We start from the raw sequence: 21,053 nt of genomic DNA on the forward strand, positions 1-21,053 counted from the left end.
CAGGCTGTGGCATTTCAAGATGGCTGCCGTTTCTGAGCCAGTCATTGCCATGAAATGTTCCCCATTTTCATGAACTTTCTGTCCCATCAGAAGTTTTCAGCTTCGCTCACGTTCATAAACGTTAAAGTAACAAAATGCAGCAGAACCAGAACCTGCCAGAATCTGACAACGTTGCTGTTAGCGGGCCTCAGACCAGTCGTCAACGAAAACGAGATCAGACGTAGCGACAGTCATCATATTTTCTAGCATTAGCTTCTGCTCTTCAGTTTAGCAATAAGATTCTTGTTTAGTGAATTAGCGGGAAGAGAAGCTAACCTTTTGGTTAGCTGTGCTCACCACCGCTGCTGATTTTGGTGCAAACACACATTCTGGCGGCCTTTTTGAAAAGTGTCCAACAGAGAAAGGAAACACAAGATCTAGACCAGGGCTGCCAAACTCCAGGCCTCCAGTCGCTGTCCTGCAGGTTTTAGATGAGCCACAGCTAGAAAACACTGGAATGAAACGGCTTCATCACCTTCTGTGGATCACCAGAACCTTCAGGTTCTCCAGAACCTTGATGGCCTCATTATTCTGTCCAGGTGAAGCAGCAGAGGCTCATCTAAACGTTACAGGACTGGAGTTTGACACCTGTGATCTAGACCAGTGGTCCCCCCCAGTCCCCCCCCAGTCCCCAGTAAATATGCGAAGAGTCTCGACCGCGGCACTAAAAAGGTTGGGGACCACTGATCTAGGCAATATAAATGATTTGTATGGTTCAACATATGCACCCATAATTGGACGCTGGCAAATGGACTGTGCGGCCATCTTGAAAAATGTCTGCCACAGGTCATAATGAGTGCAGGTGAGAGATTTTACTGAAATGTTCAATTATCTGCTGCTTTGTCATCAGAGTTTCTCCAGGTGTAATTTCATTCCTGTGATTTTTTTCATCTCCAGGACACGCAGTCTGAGAACGAGGACAGGTGAGGCACACACACCTGTACACACATCTGTCCTTTAGACACACACACCTGTGCAGACTCTCAGCCTCACTGCTCTGCAGCTCTGTGGACCACCAGCAGGGGTCAGAGTTCAGCCAGAGAAGCAGAGAGGAAGATGAAGAAGACGAGCTCCTATTGGCTGACCCGAACGAGATCCGTCACAGAATCACTCTGAAGTCTGAGGTTTGGCCCCGCCCACTCTACTGTGGTCACAAGTCTCAACTGTGCTCTAACCCCGCCCCTCTGCCCTCAGGAGGAGGAGGGGCCAGAGGTGAAGGCTGCGTCTCCTGAGATCCTATTGGTCCAAGCCACACAGCCCGGCAGCAGCGGTACGTCTGCCAGCCAATCACACGAGGCCACCTGTCTCTGTGGGGCGAGGGGGGGTCCCCTGGTCAGGCTGACCCGACCAGCAGCAGAGGACAGCTGAGGTTCTGTTAGACAGAACCGGACCGGACCTGATGGTGTCCTGTTTGGGTTTTTACAGAACAGAACCAGTACCAGGAGGCCTTCCTCTGCTCCTACCGGGGCTTCGCCACACCCAGTGATGTCATCAGCAAGCTGCAGCGCAGATATCCTTAAACACCCGAGGGACGCCTCGGTCCTTCTGGCCGGGTCAGAACCACGGTCCGGGTCAGTCATGTCCTTAACCAGCAACACGTACAGAACCCTGAGGGAAGGCGGCGCCGCTGACCCGACGGCCGCCGGGAACTCTATCCAGCTGCTGGTCAGGGTGGTGGCCGGGCTCAGGTGAGACCGCCGGGCCCAACCGGACCTCTGGTTCTGGTGGGGAACCGGACCTCTGGTTCCGATCGCTCGGCTCTCTCTTTCTGCAGTTCTGTGGAGCTGGAAGCTGATTTGCTGCTGATGCTGTTTGACCTGGTGTTCTGCCTTCTGATTGGTGGAGAGCTGGGGATGGCCCGCCTCCTGCACGCCAACATCCTGTCCAAGATGGAGGAGAGGTGGAAGCTGATTGGCTCCCCTCAGTCGCTCCGCCCCCTCGCGGCCAAAGGCGTAGCCGCCAGGTAGCCCCGCCCACCCGACTGCACTAGACGGCCCACGCTGCGTTCTGATTGGCCGCTGTCTCACCTGTGTGTCTCACCTGGCAGACCAGGAACTCTGCTGGACTTCAGGAGTCAGGACCTGGCTGAACAGCTCACCCTGCTGGACTCGGACCTGTTCTGCAAGATCCAGGTGCTCACCCATCTGTCTCACCCGTCTGTCTCACCCGTCTGTCTCACCCGTCTGTCTCACCTGTCTGTCTCATCCGTCTGTCTCACCCGTCTGTCTCACCTGTCTGTCTCATCCGTCTGTCTCACCTGTCTGTCTCACCTGTCTGTCTCATCCGTCTGTCTCACCCGTCTGTCTCATCCGTCTGTCTCACCCGTCTGTCTCACCTGTCTGTCTCACCCGTCTGTCTCACCTGTCTGTCTGACCTGTCCAGCTCCCAGAGGTGTTGCTTTGGTCCAAGGAGCAGAACGAGGAGAGGAGTCCTCACCTGACAGAGTTCACTCAGCACTTCAACAACGTTTCCTTCTGGTGAGGAAAACCCAGGTTCAGGTTCTGGTTCTGGTCCAGGTTCTGGTCCTGGTTCTGTTGGGTCAGTCCAGCTGATCTCTGCTGTGTGTGACCTCTGACCTCCAGGGTGCGCTCCGTGGTCATCCTGCAGGACAAAGCTCAGGACAGAGAGAAACACCTGCTGAAGTTCCTGAAGGTGATGAAGGTAAGTGGTGAGGATGAGGACGGTGTCCCCGTGTTGTCCAGCTGGTGGACGTGTCCCTGCTGTGTCTCCGCAGCACCTGAGGAAACTCAACAACTTCAACTCCTACCTGTCCATCCTGTCCGCCCTGGACTCCGCCCCCCTGAGGCGGCTGGACTGGCAGCGGAGCACGGCAGAGGTACCTGTCCCACCTGTCCTCGCTGTCCCACCTGTCCCCTCACTGTCCCACCTGTCCCCTCACTGTCTCCTGTGTCTTCCAGAGCTTGGAGGACGTGTCCTCGCTCATCGACAGCTCGTCGTCCTTCAGGGCGTACCGCGCGGCGCTGGCGGAGGCGGAGCCTCCCTGCATCCCTTACCTGTAGGTTCACCTGCCGAGGGCTGGCCTAGGCGTCGCCATGACAACCCCTCTAACACCTGTCCCTGTCTGACCCGCTCCACCTGCAGGGGGCTGATCCTGCAGGACCTGACCTTCGTCCACCTGGGGAACCCCGACACCTTGACGACGTCACAGGGGTCAAAGGTCAACTTCTCCAAGTGCTGGCAGCAGTTCAACATCCTGGACACTCTGAGGAGCTTCCAGAGGGAGTGAGTGCATCCAACCGCCATCCAACATGCATCCAACTGCCATCCATCAGCGTATCAGTGTGTGGTCTGTGTCCCTGCAGGCGGTACTCTCTGGCGCGGGATGATGACATCATGTCGTTCTTTAATGACTTCAGCGATCACCTGGCAGAGGAAGCTCTGTGGGAACTCTCTCTGAGGATCCGCCCACGGAACGCTCCACGAGCCAATCAGAGATGAGCTGTGGAGGAGCAGCGGCCAACTGGAGTCTGCTGGATACCGCTGGGCTTTGTGGACCTGGTTCTGACCCAGACTGGTACCAGACTGGACCGGTGCCGGCAGAACCATGTCAGAAGGGGGCGTGGCCCCTTCCGCATCAGAACGTGTTCTCCACCGGTTCCACCTGGTTCTGCTCCAGAGTCCAGTCAGACGGAACCACTTCTCTTATCATCAGCCTGCTGACCTCTGACCTCTGGGCCCAACTGCACCCTTGGTTGATCAGCTATTGATCAGTTAGTTCCTTCAGAGACGATTTTTATTGTTTCAACTCAACCATCAGCGACCCGGTACCGACCCGGTACCAGGGGGTTCTGTTTCAGAAACTCCTCAAAGCCAGGCTGATACCGGGTCAGCCCAGAACCTGATAACCTGCTTCCTGAAGCCATCGGTCTGGTCTGGCTGGACTTCATCAGAACCAGAACGATGGTGACAGATCGATCAGGAGCTGCAGCTCAAGATGGAGGACAGAGATTTACTGAGACACACACACCTGGAGACACACACACACACAGATGGAGACACACACACACCTGGAGACACACACACACACACATGGAGACACACACACACCTGGAGACACACACACACATGGAGCGACACATGTGTGTCTGCGTGTGTGGGCGTGTCTCCAGGTGTGTGAGTCACACACCTGGAGACGGCCGATGACACACTAAAGGACAGCTGGACGGACGTTCACTAGTGATTTTTCTGAATAAATGATTTGAGCTGCAGAAGAAGTTCAATAAAGTTCAACCAGATTTAACTTCTGTCCATCAGAGGTACTGACAGCATATGGAGTGAAAATAGTCTCAAAATATCTGTGTGTGTGTAATACTGGAGTTGTAACTCGTGGAAGCATCTTTGTGTGTAACTTTGGATACTTGTGTCTGTGAAACATGATTTGTAAACCGTAGAAATAAAATAAACTTTCTCCTACACCTACAAATGTTGAGAAAAAACACAACTGCATTTACGCACAGATCCGGTTACGATGCACGAGGATTTTTGAGACTCATTTCACGCTTCCGGAGCTCCCAGATTTGTGTGTAAATGGTGCGTTTACATGCTAGCAGAAAGCTGGGTCATCTGAGTTTCCCTGAGTCTAGTGTTTTTGTCCTATGAACGTTTCTCACTGTGCTTGTGCTGAAGTGGCAAATTCGTTAGTTTGGTGGAAAACGGTAAATCTCACAACTTTCTTATAATATCCTAAAATTATTTATAGACATATTGTGCATGTTTGAGCGGTAAAGGAGACCAAGTGGTCTGGAAAACGACCACTGGGTGGCGGAATGGTTCGCTGGTCGGAACCAAGAAGCAAGACGGAGCGACCCCTGTTTGTTGCTAAATCCGTGTATTTTAGTGTCACTCAGCACAGTTTGTCTTTAATCCATAAAAATGATCTCCCAGTGGTTCTTACAGTTTCTGTTTTGCCCAACAGGTTCCAATCAAGTTCCTAAGTCATGTTGCTGACTGATATTTGTATTTATAGTTTGTGAGATTTTCTTATTTTCCTTTTATTTTATTCACCAAGAGAATATCCATCCATCCATCCATCCATCCATCCATCCATCCATCCATCCATCCATCCATCTATCCATCCATCCATCCATCCATCCATCCATCCATCCATCTATCCATTTTCTGTTCATCTTTGTCCCTAATGGGGTCAGGAGGAGCTGCTGCCTCTCCAGCTACGTTCCGGGTGAGAGGCGGGGTCACCTGGACAGGTCACCAGTCTGTCGCAGGGCAACACAGAGACAGACAGGACACACAACCATTCACACACACACACACACCTAGGGAGAATTTAGAGAAACCAATTGACCTGACAGTCATGTTTTTGGACTGTGGGAGGAAGCCGGAGTACCCGGAGAGAACCCAGCATGCACAGGGAGAACATGCAAACTCCATGCAGAAAGACCCCGGACCGGGAATCGAACCCAGGACCTTCTTGCTGCAAGGCAACAGTGCTACCAACTGCGCCGCTGTGCAGCCCACCCAAGTGAATATAATTAAGTGAAATAAATTGCCTTTCGATTCTAATTTATTGAATTTCTATGTGTATAAATAACATTTTATATTTATCTCTACACAGGGCGAAACGGCTGACTGATGGATCAGATCAGGTCTGGTGTTATTTTACTTACTGGAGGATCAGAACCTTTCAGATCTCAACACACTGATCCTCAGATCCAGGCATCGATTTCTGGTTTCCTGCAACATTTAGATACGTTCTGACTGCATGTCCTGGTGGACAAATTGGGGGACCTGAGCCTCCCTCACTCCACCTGCATGTGGATTCTGAGCTTCCTGACCAACCGACAGCAGAGAGTTAGGGTGGGAAAACATACATCCACTGCCCTCAGCCTTAGTACTGTCTCTCCACAGGGCTGTGTGCTGAGCCCCCTGCTCTATTGTCTGTACACATACGACTGCACCTCTGCCCACCACAGCAACACCATCATCAAGTTTGCTGATGACACCACAGTGGTGGGGCTCATCTCAGGAGGCGACGAGTCCGCCTACAGGGGAGAGGTGGAGCGGCTGGTGCAGTGGTGCAGGGAGAACAATCTGCTCCTCAACAACTCAAAGACAAAAGAACTCATAATAGATTACAGGAGGAATAAAACGGACATTACACCACTAACCATTGGGGGGAAATGTGTGGGGAGGGTAGCTGATTTCCGTTTCCTGGGGGTCCACATTGAGCAGGGCCTCACATGGAACATGAACACCTTGGAGCTGATAAAAAAGGCCCAGCAAAGACTGAACTTCCTGAGGGTTCTCAGGAGGAACAGCATCAAGGAGAAGCTGCTGGTGTCCTTCTGGTGTCCTTGTACTTGAGTGGAGGGCCGGGACACAGTCGCCCCAGAGGAGAACGAAGTTGATGTTTCTGGGCAGTTGGGCATGGTGGACAGGACCTGAGGAGACGTTGGGGCCAGTGGTGGCTGGGCTGACAAAGACGTCGGTCAGAAAGAAATGTCTGTAGACTTTGGACAGTGACTGCTCCAGCACTCCATCCGCCTGAACTGGACACCTTTCCTAAATAAAACCTAATCATGTCAATGTCAATTTTATCTATGAAGCACTTTCAAAACCGATTTTATTGCACCAAAGGTCTGTGCAGTATTCATGTAGCACAGACAAAAACACAAATTAAAACAGACAAGAAAATTACAAAGTCAGGCCTGACAAAAAGCCAAAGAATAAAAATGAGTTTTAAGGAGCGATATGAAATGTTCCAGCCTGTGAGCAGATCAAATGTTAAAAAATTAGAAAGTTGTTCCAAACATTAGGAGCAGTGGCAGCGAACGCTGCTCCTCTTCACTGTCGCTCAGTCCAAGGAATATGTAAGAGCAACTTATTATTTGACCAAAGTGTTCCAGCACTGGGATGGCTGTGACGATGAGCTGGAGCGAGGCCATGTCAAGTTTCAAAAACCAATGAAAGACTTCAAATCAATCCGATAACAAACTGGTAACCAATGCAGGGAAGCCGATTCTGGTGTTAAATGCTCTCGTTTCTGGGATCCAGTCAAAAGTCTAGTTGTGGCATTCTGAAATATTTTGGGGGGAAAAATCAAAAATACCGAGACGACATTGTATGGAATTTGGACTTTACCTGAATATCTAGAGTTGAAATCCAAAACACGTAGAGAGTTGCAGATGTTGTTATGCCAGGATCCATAAGTGACTCTCAGCTGGTGTGGATGATGCTGCTTGTTGAACACTGAATATTTATTTCACTTGAGTCAAACAAAACCTTAAAAAAGGGTAATGCAATTTCAGTTACTTGAAAATAAATAAGATAGATTCTCTGAATGAACACATTACCTGAATTGGGTCCGACACATTGAAAGTTCTCTTCCTGATGAATCCATTCGGATATTTGAACTTCACCAGCAGTCCACTTGACGGTTCTTTATATGCCGCCAGTCGTTGCTGACGTTCTTCAGTTGCCTAAAACATGAGCACTAAAGCCTTTAGTTAATCCATAAACCACTAACATCCTAACAATGTAACAGTTCTTACTTTTATATGTGTCAGATTTAACAAACACAAGAAAGACAAGAGAGTTAGATTCTTTTGTCCTCGCGAGGAGAACAGCCAGAGATGTTTTCAGTCACACATCTCTTCCGTTCTGAAAACATCTGTGTCCGTTCTCCTTTTTATTGCTGTTAGGATCCCTGTTACAGAGAGCGTCTCAAAGGGGCGGGGAAAACACTTCAAACACATGATTGCAACGCAAATGCTAGTCACTAACAAAACACATGGTATCTACACACTAGATTATTCTGTTCCAGACACAGGATAACACAGAGCAAGTTGTACGTCTTCACAGCGATGGTTTTATATCTAGCAGGTCAAGGATGCAGAGGTTTCTGCTGAGCGATAATTGAAAACAGTTTCTCTGCTCTTCCTCAGAGGCCTTCTGAGAAAGGAATCAAAGTAATTCAACAACACAGAAACTTCCTTTATGCTAAGATGAAACAAATAAAGGCATACAAGACAAGAACATTATAAAAGCACATGAAACAACAAATATTTGATAATAATATATATAATTTACCTAACATTATGTCTTTCCTCTGAAACCTGGTAAAACTGTCTTCTCCTTTCCTGGTAGAAAACAACATTATGAGCAACAACAACAAATGATGGTAACAAAATGTTAACTCACTTTCTCTTGGTCTGCTAACAAAGACTCTTCGTCTTGCTGGGACCACAGAGATCGCCAATCTAGAAGTGTCTATTGTGAATACAGCACAGGTTGTTAAAGTTCACATCAGAAATAAGATATAAAACTAAAATGCATATATTGTTCTTGAAATGAATGACCTGCTCTTCCCCCAGATGTTGTGTGTTGGTCCTCTCAGCCTCTGGAGAGACGTCCTGTACTCCTGGTGCAGTTCTGGAACTGCAGGGTTCTGGAAACAAACTGCTGGACATTGCTGAGGTTGAGTAGGTTACCAAGACATGGCCAAGACATTTCAAATTATAGTGGAAGATATTACTCTGGATTTACCATACCCCATAAAATTATTTTTGTGTACAAAACAATCATACCTGTGACACATCTGCTCGTGGTGAATGTAGAGTCTGCTTCTGCCAACCTTTTCCTTCAGCTCCCTCACACAATTCTCTTGTAATTTTTTACCTTTCGTCCTTTTCCAGCTCTTGCCGGTTCAAAGCCAACCAGATTTTAGCTTTGACACACAAAGTTATTCAGTTCAGACCAGCTCCCATTCAGGTTCATTTTGGAGCTCCTGGTTTCTGTCCCCTCTTGCTCAGGGTTGCCTGAATAATCAACAGTGACAAAGCAACATGAAACACAATAACAAAGAACACAAAGCCATTTCAGTTTAAACTCATCAACCTGGTGAAAGAGTAAAATTATCATCAAGTGGTGAATTAAAACCCAAATGGAAATGTTAAAAGCAAAAGTAACTCCTGTCACATTATGCGGGTGTATGAAATAATGTATTTTTTAATAAATATGCCCACCTAATGCATGGTTCTTCAGTTCTTTGTTCATCAGAGGGAGAAGGGAGAACGTCAACATTAGGGGCAGAGGTCAACATTAGGGCCAGAGGTCAACATTAGGGCCAGAGGTCAATATTAGGGCCAGAGGTCAACATTAGGGCCAGAGGTCAACATTAGGGCCAGAGGTCAACATTAGGGCCAGAAAGGAAGAAAATATTCGTGTTCCATCCGGGACTCGAGCTGCACTGAGCCCAACAGAATCAAACCGTTGATCCACCAGATGCTAATGATTTTCTATAACTGCTGTGTTGCTAACTGGCGTTTCCACCTTTCATCAGTTTCAATAAAAACCACAGTCTCATGTAGATTAATGAACCACATTACTTGTTATGTGTTTTTTGGTAATGACATGATGAAGAAAGACATAATTTTTCTTTGGCAATGAAGATTTTACTGAGAGAAACTGCTGGATATGAGCTATAATATAAGTAAGGCTGCCAGATGTCACTATTTTGAAAAAGCTGCTTATTGAAGTTTTACAAATGAAATTAAAAAAATTGTGTAGATTATGAAAATTGTGAAATGAAAATGTGAAAGCCAATAATTAATTTCTCCTAATGAACAAAGACTGCGATGGACTGGCTACCTGTCCAGGTGAACTCCGCCTCTCACCTGCTGCTGACACAAATCAAAAACACAACAAATCTCTTCAATAGGGGACTAAAATTTACTTGCCAAATTAATGGACTATTCCGTATTTAATAGGGCAGTTGGCCACTCCAGTGCTAACTAAATAGGGTACTTAAATTTTCCCAATTAATATTTCATTATTCCATTAGCACGAAGCTAACGTAGCCTGGGAAGCTACAGTTCCAGTCTGAACATCCACTTACCTTGACTTAACGTCGAAAAATTCTTCTTGTTGCAGAGAACAAATGATCCGTATTTCTTAATTCATGTCAAGCACAAGTTGCAGGTTATATGAATGTTGTGTTGAAAACCCGTATTTGAGCTGGACTGACCTGACACTGTGGACCAGGAACTGGCACAACGAGCAGCCTGAGGCTAGAAGGCCTGTCTGCTAAAATGCCACGTAAATCTGGGATGTTTTGACTAGACAGAAAACATATTCAAGATATCAGTAATGTCAGAATGTCAATTTAAGATATCTTAAAGCTGAATAATTCATGATATCTCTAATTCATTTAGAGAGGAATTTTGACTAGTCAAACTTACAATTCAAGATATTTTTTATTTAGTTTTGTCTACACTTTATTTGCTTTTAAGATATCTATAATTTAGTTTTCACTAGTCAAAACTACATTTCTCCTATCCAAAAATACATTTAAGATATCTTGAATTATGTTGTCATTCGATATCTTTAATTAGAATTATGACTAGTCAAAACTCAAATCGAGATATCTTGAATTAAATGATGACTAATCATAATTTAATTGTACATATCTGAAATGTGTATTTCAGATAGTAATTCATTGTAGATATCTGGATTTGAAGTCTCCTTACAAGTCAATGGTAAATCTGACGTCATTTCGACTAGTCAGAATGTAATTAGCGATATCTGAAATCGCTAAAACGTCTAATCATAAAACAATTTGAGATATCTGGAATGTAAAACCGAATTTATGTTAAAACGGCTTGCCATAAATCTGTCATATTTACTCGGAAATGAATATAAATGAGAGAAGTGGACGTTTGAAAGGATTCGAGTGTTTTAGACAATCAGACATTTATAATAATCACTATGAACAGAGTCGCACATTCAGGTGGAACTAATCCGTCTAACTATGTAGAAATGACTATTTCTGTCCTAATCAATACTAGCAAAGACGATTTAAATTAAATGAATTTAAAAAACGACGGACAGTGCAGACGGGAGGAGACGCCATGTTTAACCTCTGACCCCGGTTTCAAACAATGTTTATTCTGCTACTTTGGTCATTTTGATTCAAAATAATGTTTTTTTATAATACTGTGTTTTATTTCACACAAGTATTATTTCATGTTTGAAATATTTTCATTTTTCACTTTTTTAAGCATTTTAGAACAATTTGTAGAATATTTTTACAATAACAGCAATTTTACAACATCAATGATTAAAAGTCAATAATGGACGATGTCAACATCCATTATGTGTGTGTGTGTGAGTGTGTGTGTGGAAACGAAAGACCATGTTTCTTGAAACTAGGTAGCTAACCAAGCTAGCTAACATTACTGTATGCTATGTGTCTTTATTTATCCATCCATCAGGTCTACAGGTAAGGAGGCCCACCTGAGCAGCTCTGCGCAGCTGCAGCAGGTGTAAACCCAGCTAGCGTCTTAGGCCTCATGTTGCGTTTAAATGCGGCTCGGAAAAACGGGTTACGACGTGTTAATAACGGATTAAACAGATTTAACTGCTGAAAAAGAGGGACAGAGGGCACAGAAAATAGATATGGGGAGTGCAGAAGCTCCTACTGTATCAAACCGATACAGGAATCACAGAGTCGGCAACTTTAAGATAAAAACAACAACCAGCTTCCAGTCCGGGGAGGAACGGCTGATGCCCCCCAAACCCCCCAATGCTGCCGGGCCTGTCCGCAGCATCTGGATCAGATCTGGATTCAGTTCACATCTACTGTAGAACCAGCTTATTAAAATAAAGAAAACTTCTGCAAAACGAAGAGGAATAAATTCTACGGGAAGTTTCTATTGAAAACGTAAAAATAGCCAATTATTTCCAATCTATTGATGAAAAATCAATATCGCCAGGTGGCGGTAATGAGCCGTTGTCTTGGTTACCATCCACTACCAAACAGGAAGAAGAAGAAGAAGAAGAAGAAGAAGAAGAAGAAGAAGAAGTAGTGGCCGGTCTGCAGCTGCTAAGAGACGGGACCAGCCGAACCGGCACCTGGATGACGTCAGCAGGGGACCCGCAGAGCCGCGAGCAGGATTAAAGGCAAGTCTCGCGAGAGTAGAAAGCTGACCCGGCAGAACCGAACCGTACCGAATCGCTGCTGGTCCAGACAGGATCTGATCCTGGTGGACGGAATGGTTCGGTTCATCATGAAGAACCGGTCCAGTTCAGAGAGCACAGCACTGATCCGGCTCAGAACGGAACCGGGTTCTAAAGTTCAGTCCAGAAGTTCTGAGCCCTCCGAGCTCTTTGGAGCCATGAAGTTCTGGTTCTGTTTCAGCAACTGGTTCTGCTAGGTTGACGATTCTGGTTCTGACCCGTTTAGGCGCCAGACATGCTGCATCTCCCCCTGGTGGTGACGGCCCGGCTGGACCTGGTTCTGGTTCTGGTGACCCTGCTGTCTCTGTGGACCCGGCTGAGCGGGCTGGGCTACCCCGGCGCCGTGGTGTGAGTGTCCGCTGCGTACGATCCGGTCCCGGTCCCGGAGCCGGAACCAGAACCTCTCTGTGTGTGTGCAGGTTCGATGAGGTCTACTACGGCCAGTTCCTCTCTCTCTACATGAAGAGAACGTTCTTCATCGACGACAGCGGCCCACCGTTAGGCCACGCCCTCCTGGCTCTGGGAGGTGGGTTACCATGGCAACGGGCTGCCGCCACGCAGCGGGGCTCGCGACTCACTTCCTGTTCTTCCTGTTGCAGCTTACCTGGGCGGCTTCGACGGGAACTTTGTCGGGAACCGAATTGGAGCAGGTACCATCAGAACCGGTCAGGGGAAACCAGTTAGAACCAGTTAGAACCAACTGGGACCAGTTAGAGGATGGATGGATGATGCAGGGCCGGGTTTAGGAGGATATGGGCCCCTGGGCTTGAGCCAAGGGGCGGGCCCCATGTAATCATGGTTACACACACACACACACACACACACACATATATATATAAATAAATTTTATATATATATATAAAAACCTACAAGGTGTCAATAATCAGCCACTGTGGGCGGGGCTGAGTAATGGCCCCGCCCACCAGGTCGCCTCCCTTGCAGGTTTCCTCATGTTGACAACTTGGTGACTTTTTAAATATATTTTGGACACAGAAACAGAAATCATCCAGTCGGGTCTTTTAAAAATCATCCTGAGAATTTTGCTGCTTTCTTTTGAAACCTCAGTCTGTCTGTAGAACAGCTGCTAACTAATAAATGTTGAGACAAAATAACAAACTAAACATATTTAATAGTTATTAAAGAAACACGGAACATCTTGAATATTCCTCAGAAAGAAGAACTGGACAACGTTCTCCATTCATTCTCTATGTACTGAATTTATTTATCCTTCATATCTTTTATCTCTCAAATCTCTTTCAAATTTTATCAACTGAATCTTTCTCTCTAATTATCAGGTTTATAATAATTAGAAGCTCAGACAGTCAGGGTCAATATTTCCCCTCTGACAGCCAAACCTGGTCAAACCTTTGGTTTATCTGTGTCAGGACATTTAGCTGTTTTGTACCCTTTGACCTTCGCCTGTAGCAGTAGGACAGTTCCTCCCGCCGCTGCTAGCTGGAGGCTAATGCTGCGTTCACACCAAACGCGTTTAGAGCGTCAGGCGCGTCTGCTTTACATTCAACGTCTATGTGGAGCATCAGACGGGTCAAACGCTCCAGACGGTTCGAATCGCGCTGCAACGGCCCTCGACGCCTGACGCTCAAAGCGTGTTTGGTGTGAACGCACCACTAAGCTGGTTCCGCTTTTTACAGTTCGCATTGAGTGAGCAGAGCAGGCGATTTGCTGTTTTCTTGCTCTTTAAATTGTTCTGTTGCTTTTTTTCCAGTCACAGAAACCCTTTTCAAAGCATCGCTGACTTTAGCATCGCTGACTTTAGCATCGCTAACAGCCGTGGCGGTTTGGATGTCTCACCGCTCGGAGCTGGCTTTCAAAGCGCCATCTGGAGAGGAATCGTTTCTGATTTTTTGTAAACCTTCCGCCGTCTGTAACACCTCAGGCACCAGATCAGACCCAGATCCAGGTTCTGGTGGACCGTAGAGCTGCTGCTAGCAAGGCTAACGTTTAAGAAGCGGAGAGGGACGGTGGTTCTGTTCCATGTCCAACATGAGGTTTAAAAAATCCTGTTGGCTCAGATATTTCCTTCACCACCTCTCTGTGTTTTTCTTTGGTTCCTGAGCTCCGCTGTCATACTTTCTGTTGTCCACCATCGTGAGAAATCCCTCCATGAAGCTCCGCCCCAAAGCGTAAGACGCGTACAACTTGGACCAATAACAATCAAGCATTCATGATGGACGTTGGCCAGAACAGATCAGACATTCTTTCAACAACACCATCAAAATCCTCTAATCCAGGCTGGGATGGATGGATGGATGGATGGATGGATGGATGATGGATGGATGGATGGATGGATGGATGGATGATGGATGGATGATGGATGGATGGATGATGGATGGATGGATGAATGATGGATGGATGGATGGATGATGGATGGATGGATGATGGATGGATGATGAATGGATGGATGATGGATGGATGAATGATGGATGGATGATGGATGGATGATGAATGGATGGATGATGGATGGATGAATGATGGATGAATGCTGGATGGATGATGGATGGATGAATGATGGAAGGATGATGGATGGATGAATGATGGATGGATGGATGAATGATGGATGGATGGATGGATGGATGATGGATGGATGGATGGATGATGAATGGATGGATGATGGATGGATGATGAATGGATGGATGATGGATGAATGCTGGATGGATGATGGATGGATGGATGAATGATGGATGGATGATGGATGGATGAATGATGGATGGATGATGGATGGATGGATGATGGATGGATGGATGGATGAATGATGGATGGATGATGAATGGATGAATGATGGATGAATGCTGGATGGATGATGGATGGATGAATGATGGATGGATGATGGATGGATGAATGATGGATGGATGAATGATGGAAGGATGATGGATGGATGAATGATGGATGGATGGATGGATGGATGAATGATGGATGGATGGATGGATGATGGATGGATGGATGATGAATGGATGGATGATGGATGGATGAATGATGGATGGATGATGGATGGATGTCCTGCTGCTGCGGTCGGAGGTCTGTGGATTGTTCTTCTTCTCTGGTTTTGTCCAGCCTCTCTAATGAATGAGGTGCGTTGGTTTTGTGTCTCAGCGTATCCCTGCAGCCTCAGTGTGTGGAGCCTCCGGCTGCTGCCGGCTCTGGGTGGAGCTCTCTGCGTCCCGCTGGGTTACCTGCTGACTCTGGAGCTCAGGTGTTCTCACCTGTCGGCCCTGGGAGCCGCTCTGCTGCTGCTGCTGGGTGAGTCTTCAGGACCCGGCCGGGTCGTGGCGCGTTCAAGGCCTATGAGCATCACCTGATGTGAGCGTTTCTATGGTTTCAGAGAACTCTCTGATCGTCCAATCACGCTTCATGTTGCTGGAGTCGTTACTCATTTTCTTCGTCCTGCTGGCGTTCTTCTCATACCTCCGCTTCCACAACGCCCCCGGCAGGTGAGTACCGCCTGTAACCTTTGACCCCGACCCCAAGGGATCAGCTCTCACCATCATCTCCTCCTCTTCCTCAGGTGCTGGTCCAGGTACGGCTGGCTCCTCCTCTCAGGTGTGTCGTGTGCGGCTGCTGTCGGGTGAGGACCGCTCTGCCACATGCCAGCGTCATGCTTAGCATTGCATGTCTAGCATAGCATGTCTTGTTTAGTATGTTTAGCGTAGCGTGTTTAATGTGACCTTTGACCTCGGCAGGGTGAAGTACACGGGCCTGTTCTCCTACCTGCTGCTGCTGGGCGTGGCCTCGCTGAACAGCTGGAAGCTAATTGGAGACCGGGCCCAGAGTCATGTGAGTCCAGAAGGTTCTGTCTGACCCGGTTCTGTTTGACCCGGTTCTGTCTGACCCGGTTCTCTCCGTGTGTGTGGAGCAGATGAGTGTGTGTGTTCAGTGTGGTTGGAAGGTTCTGTGCCTGTTGGTGGTTCCGGTTCTGCTCTACGTGTTCTGGTTCTACGTCCACCTGAGCGTCCTCCAGCGCAGCGGACCACATGACCAGCTGATGAGCTCCGCCTTTCAGGCCAGCCTGCAGGTAGCCCCGCCCTCTCACCTGGCTCAGGTGTTCCTCAGCAGGAACCGACTGGAGGGTCCTGCCTGTTAGCCGCTATAGCTACTAGCTGCTATAGCTGCTAGCCGCTGTTAGCAGACATAGCTGCTAGCCGCTGTAGCTGTGAGCTGCTAATGAGCTATCCAGTGCAGGATGAGCAGAAATCTGTCAAATGTTTGTAGCTTCTTGTCTGATTTCTATAAACTGGTTTAAATTAAATCTCAGAAACTTGCCAATGTTTTGATGTGTAAAATGTAAAAATATTTGTACATAAATCTGTATACAGTTTGGTTTCTGTCTGTACACTAAACGCATTTTTGAAAATGTTGGTCAATAATTTAATTCCACTGTTTTCTGCCTCACTGCCTGAAATGTTTCCTGGATGTTGTGAATATGAACCACATGAGGCAGTCGGTCGTTTTTAACCGTCACAAACAGAAACACTTATTTTCTGACTTTAATCACTCTCTGTGTGGACTGCACCCGTTGCCATGGAAACCGACAGACCGAGATCTTAGCTCTGCTGGTGATCTGCGTGAAGCGAAACACAGACTGCAGCTCAGCTACATGTTAGCTAGCATAGCGGACCGACTTCGCAAAGTCTCTATATTTTATAAAACTTTTCCTGACCTGTGAAAGGTCAAACCAGCAGGACATTTCCCCGACCCGACGTTCCTGACTCGATCCGAAGCGACGATGACTCACCCGACGTCCAGTCCGATCACAGATCAATGGTTCTGATTGATCGGCAGCTGGTGGACTGCTTGTCCATTTCAGGGCGGTCTCTCCAGGGTCACGCGGGGTCAGCCCCTGCAGGTGGCGTTCGGTAGTCAGGTGACCTTACGAAGCTCCGCCCCCCGGCCCGTCCCCTGCTGGCTCCACTCGCACAAAGCCAACTATCCAATCAGGTGCCGCCGGCTCGACCCTGCAGCCAATCAGAAGCCTCTGAGGACAAAACGATAACTTCCTGTTTCTGTGTTCAGGTATGAAAATGGGCGGGGCAGCTCCCACCAGCAGCAGGTGACCTGCTACGCCTTCAAGGACGTCAACAACTGGTGGATCATCAAGGACCCGGCCAGGTAGGTCAGAACCGGAGCAGAACCGGGTTGGGTTCTGCAGGTCCCAGCAGGTGTGTGTCTCAGACAGGAGCTGGTGGTGGACTCTCCGCCCCGACCCGTGCGACACGGTGACATCATCCAGCTGGTTCATGGGATGACATCACGCCTCCTCAACAGGTACGCAGCTCACCTGCTGTGATGTCACTCTGCTGCCATCAGCGCTGACCTTCTTCTTCTTCTGTGGTAGCCACGATGTGGCCGCACCCATGAGTCCGCACGCGCAGGAGGTTTCCGGATACATAGACTTCAACGTTTCCATGGCAACCCAGAACCTGTGGAGGCTGGTGAGTCCGACCGAACCGGACCGGACCGAACCGGACTGGACCAGGGACACTTTACTCTGAGTTAAGGAGGGGGAGGAGCCACAGGACAGAGCAGAGCAAGATTGATCCTCTGGCTGAACCAGACGCTAAGCTAGACGCTAGTTCAGCTTTACCTCCAGTTGCACCAGTAATGACCAGCAGGAACACCTACCGAGCCCGGTTCTGGTTCTGGTTCTGCTGAGCCTGGTCTTTGTGTTTTGCCTTCAGGAGATCTACAACAGGGAGGCGGAGTCAGAGGAGTGGAAGACGATCGTCTCTGAGGTCCGATTGGTCCACCTCAACACTTCAGCTGTCCTCAAGGTCCTCACAGGAAGTGATGTCACCGCAGTGGCTGAGCAGAGCATCAGGTTAACCTGTGTGTGTGTGTGTGTGTGTACAGCTGAGCGGCCTGCCTCTCCCAGACTGGGGTTTCCGTCAGATGGAGGTCGTGGCGGAGAAACTGCTGAAGGCTCACAGCGGCAGCCTGGGCTGGACGGTGGAGGAGCACCGATACGGAACCAGTACGACCCGCAGAACCCGCAGAACCGAGTCTAGATAGTCAGCTATCAGTCTGTCACAACATGGAGTCCAGATTCCTTCAATAACATGGAGCGACAGTGGAGAGGAAAACTCCTGCTAACCCGACTAAAAACAGACTGAATATAATGAATGAATAAAGCTTAAAGTGACATGATAACAAAACGTTGTGATATCAGAAAATGTTCTGATCTCAATGCTAACAGCAAACACCTTGCGTTAGCGACTGGAGCTCTGCGACGCTACGCTTTCCTTTCTGGTTAGCGTTAGCTGGTTAGCTACCAGCAGCTGTCTCTCTCCTCCTCACCAGTTTGCTCCTCATCTCCATCTTTCTTTCTCGGGTTCACACTCTGAGGCACAGGAGTCAAACTCCAGGCCTCCAGTCGCTGTCCTGAAGTTTTTAGATGAGCCACAGGTACAAACCACTGGAATGAAACGGCTTCATCACCTCCTCCTGGTGTGGATCGGTTCTCCAGAACCTTAATGACCTGATTATTCTGTTCAGGTGCAGCAGAGGCTCATCTAAAGGTTGCAGGACTGCGGCCCTCCAGGACTGGAGTTTGAGACCCCTACTCTAAGGACTGAGCGTTTCTGACTGTTCCAGCTGGACGCAGCTAGCACTGTAGCAGCTACCATACGTCATTTACCCAGGATGCATTGCAGCATAAACAACATAGTTGATTCCTGTGTTTAAATCTGAAACAAATATTCTCAGATAAAGTCTGTGGTTACAACTATCCTAGATCTCTAAACACAGAGAGACAGGGTCAAAGGTCAACATCCCCATCTATAGAGAAGAGAACATGAAGGTTTGGGGAGCAGTAGCTGATGGCCTCATGTAGTGACATCACTATCTCCCATGATGCATCACCTGCAGGTCAGGAGCAGAAGGAGCGGGAGGCGGAGCTTCACTCTCCGACACACATCGACGTCGACAGAAAAATCTCCTTCTGGTCCAAATTCACGGAGCTCCAGGTATGACCATGAACGCATCACGGCGATGTCACTCCCAGGTGATGCTGTGATCCCTCTGATGATGTCATACTGTGATGTCACTGCAGTGGAAGATGCTGACCGTGAAACAGGAAGAGTCTGAACACAAGTACAGCTCCGCCCCTTTAGAGTGGATCACCATGGAAACCAACATCGCCTACTGGCTGCACCCCTCGTCCAATGTAACACACACACACACACACTCAGAAATACACACACACAGTATTTGGTCCTGATCTCTGATTGGCCGGCTGTGTTTCAGGCTCAGATCCATCTGATTGGTAACCCGGTGTCATGGGGCGTGGCCAACCTCAGCCTGCTGGCCTATCAGCTGCTGGCGGTGCTGTACCTGCTGAGGAGGAGGCGGGGCTTCAAAGACCTACCTCATGGTACAGTTTCCGGGCAGGTTCTGCTGTTCGGCCCGGTTCTGATGCGGTTCTGACCCGGTTCCGACGTGTTGCGTCTGCAGATGCGTGGCAGCGGTTTGCGTCTGTGGGCCTGCTCTGCGGCGGCGGCTGGGCGGTGAACTTCCTGCCCTTCCTGCTGATGGAGCGGACTCTCTTCCTGTACCACTACCTGCCCGCCCTCTGCTACCTCTACCTGCTGAGCCCCGCCCTGCTGGAGCACATACACACTCACCTGCTCAGGTACGCACAATCAGAGACGGGGAACGTTGGAGACAGCAGGTGGCGGAGGACATGGAGGACATGCTAACTCCACCCACTCAGCTTTAGCTTTGCCTTTACTTTGAAAGGCTGCTCTTCTGCTTCCTGTGGACAGTGATGGCTCTGTTTCTGTCCGCAGCAGCGGGACGTCCCGCCACGTGCTGAGCGTCTGCACGGTGGCTGTCCTGATGTCCATCTTCCTGTCCTACTGGACCTTCTGTCCTCTGACCTACGGGAACCCCGAGCTGACAGCCAATCAGCTGCAGGCGCTGAAGTGGAGAGACAGCTGGGACATCCTGTACCGCCGCCGCTGAGACACTGACACTGGTCTTTACGAGCCAATCCCGAATGCACCATCAGCTTTAGTCATGTGACCTGATGATGTAACAGTGATTGCTGATAAAGCAGTAAGAGCTGAGTATTAAAACAGTGTGCTTTTATTTTGAAAGAGACACACTTCCTGTCGGTCAACAGACTGGAGTGTCTGAGTCTGCTCAGTAAGGACAGATCATCCATCCATCATCCATCCATCCATCCATCCATCAGTTCATCATCCATCCATCCATCCATCCATCCATCCATCAGTTCATCATCCATCCATCCATCAGTTCATCATCCATCCATCCATCCATCCATCCATCAGTTCATCATCCATCCATCCATCAGTTCATCATCCATCCATCCATCAGTTCATCATCCATCCATCCATCCATCCATCAGTTCATCATCCATCCATCCATCCATCCATCCATCAGTTCATCATCCATCCATCCATCCATCCATCCATCAGTTCATCATCCATCCATCCATCCATCCATCCATCAGTTCATCATCCATCCATCCATCAGTTCATCATCCATCCATCATCCATCCATCCGTCAGTTCATCATCCATCCATCCATCCATCAGTTCATCATTCATCCATCCATCAGTTCATCATCCATCCATCATCCATCCATCCATCAGTTCATCATCCATCCATCATCCATCCATCCATCCATCCGTCAGTTCATCATCCATCCATCCATCCATCAGTTCATCATCCATCCATCCATCCATCAGTTCATCATCCATCCATCCATCCATCCATCCATCAGTTCATCATCCATCCATCCATCAGTTCATCATCCATCCATCCATCCATCAGTTCATCATCCATCCATCCATCCATCAGTTCATCATCCATCCATCCATCAGTTCATCATCCATCCATCCATCCATCAGTTCATCATCCATCCATCCATCCATCCATCAGTTCATCATCCATCCATCCATCATCCATCCATCCATCAGTTCATCATCCATCCATCCATCCATCCATCCATCCATCAGTTCATCATCCATCCATCCATCCATCCAT

General features: G+C 48.2%; 2 protein-coding genes and 1 long non-coding RNA gene across 4 annotated transcripts in view; 2 read left to right on the forward strand and 1 right to left on the reverse strand.

Moving 5' to 3' along the window:
- The window catches only part of LOC116730235 (dynamin-1), a 34,505-nt gene extending 30,022 nt beyond the window's left edge, over nucleotides 1-4,483 (forward strand). For both annotated transcript variants that reach the window (XM_032579279.1, XM_032579278.1), the window contains exons 11-23: nucleotides 937-962; nucleotides 1,043-1,163; nucleotides 1,234-1,309; nucleotides 1,465-1,549; nucleotides 1,638-1,727; nucleotides 1,814-2,002; nucleotides 2,087-2,171; nucleotides 2,422-2,516; nucleotides 2,622-2,700; nucleotides 2,774-2,875; nucleotides 2,958-3,055; nucleotides 3,142-3,282; nucleotides 3,363-4,483. In XM_032579279.1, coding sequence (XP_032435170.1) covers nucleotides 937-962; nucleotides 1,043-1,163; nucleotides 1,234-1,309; nucleotides 1,465-1,549; nucleotides 1,638-1,727; nucleotides 1,814-2,002; nucleotides 2,087-2,171; nucleotides 2,422-2,516; nucleotides 2,622-2,700; nucleotides 2,774-2,875; nucleotides 2,958-3,055; nucleotides 3,142-3,282; nucleotides 3,363-3,498 — 1,323 coding nt within the window. In that variant the 3' untranslated portion in view covers nucleotides 3,499-4,483. The remainder of the gene's footprint in view (nucleotides 1-936; nucleotides 963-1,042; nucleotides 1,164-1,233; nucleotides 1,310-1,464; nucleotides 1,550-1,637; nucleotides 1,728-1,813; nucleotides 2,003-2,086; nucleotides 2,172-2,421; nucleotides 2,517-2,621; nucleotides 2,701-2,773; nucleotides 2,876-2,957; nucleotides 3,056-3,141; nucleotides 3,283-3,362) is intronic.
- A 2,116-nt stretch (nucleotides 4,484-6,599) lies between these two features.
- Nucleotides 6,600-8,321, reverse strand: LOC116729454 (uncharacterized). Its single transcript, XR_004341156.1, has 2 exons — nucleotides 8,218-8,321; nucleotides 6,600-7,496 (listed from the first exon to the last, which is right to left on the reverse strand). It is a non-coding gene; the product is annotated as an uncharacterized LOC116729454 (long non-coding RNA).
- A 3,507-nt stretch (nucleotides 8,322-11,828) lies between these two features.
- Nucleotides 11,829-20,141, forward strand: pomt1 (protein-O-mannosyltransferase 1). Its single transcript, XM_032579294.1, has 20 exons — nucleotides 11,829-11,976; nucleotides 12,260-12,381; nucleotides 12,453-12,559; nucleotides 12,633-12,683; nucleotides 15,145-15,291; nucleotides 15,374-15,482; nucleotides 15,557-15,616; nucleotides 15,732-15,825; nucleotides 15,908-16,063; nucleotides 16,856-16,986; nucleotides 17,062-17,157; nucleotides 17,221-17,313; nucleotides 17,384-17,480; nucleotides 17,727-17,819; nucleotides 17,899-18,019; nucleotides 18,913-19,010; nucleotides 19,097-19,210; nucleotides 19,291-19,417; nucleotides 19,498-19,675; nucleotides 19,833-20,141. Exons 2-20 carry the CDS (start codon nucleotides 12,269-12,271, stop codon nucleotides 20,005-20,007), a joined length of 2,160 nt encoding a protein of 719 aa, XP_032435185.1. The 5' UTR covers nucleotides 11,829-11,976; nucleotides 12,260-12,268; the 3' UTR covers nucleotides 20,008-20,141.
- The last annotated feature ends 912 nt before the right edge of the window (nucleotides 20,142-21,053 follow it).

This window comes from Xiphophorus hellerii, chromosome 12, assembly GCF_003331165.1.
Source record: "Xiphophorus hellerii strain 12219 chromosome 12, Xiphophorus_hellerii-4.1, whole genome shotgun sequence".
NCBI lineage: Eukaryota > Metazoa > Chordata > Actinopteri > Cyprinodontiformes > Poeciliidae > Xiphophorus > Xiphophorus hellerii.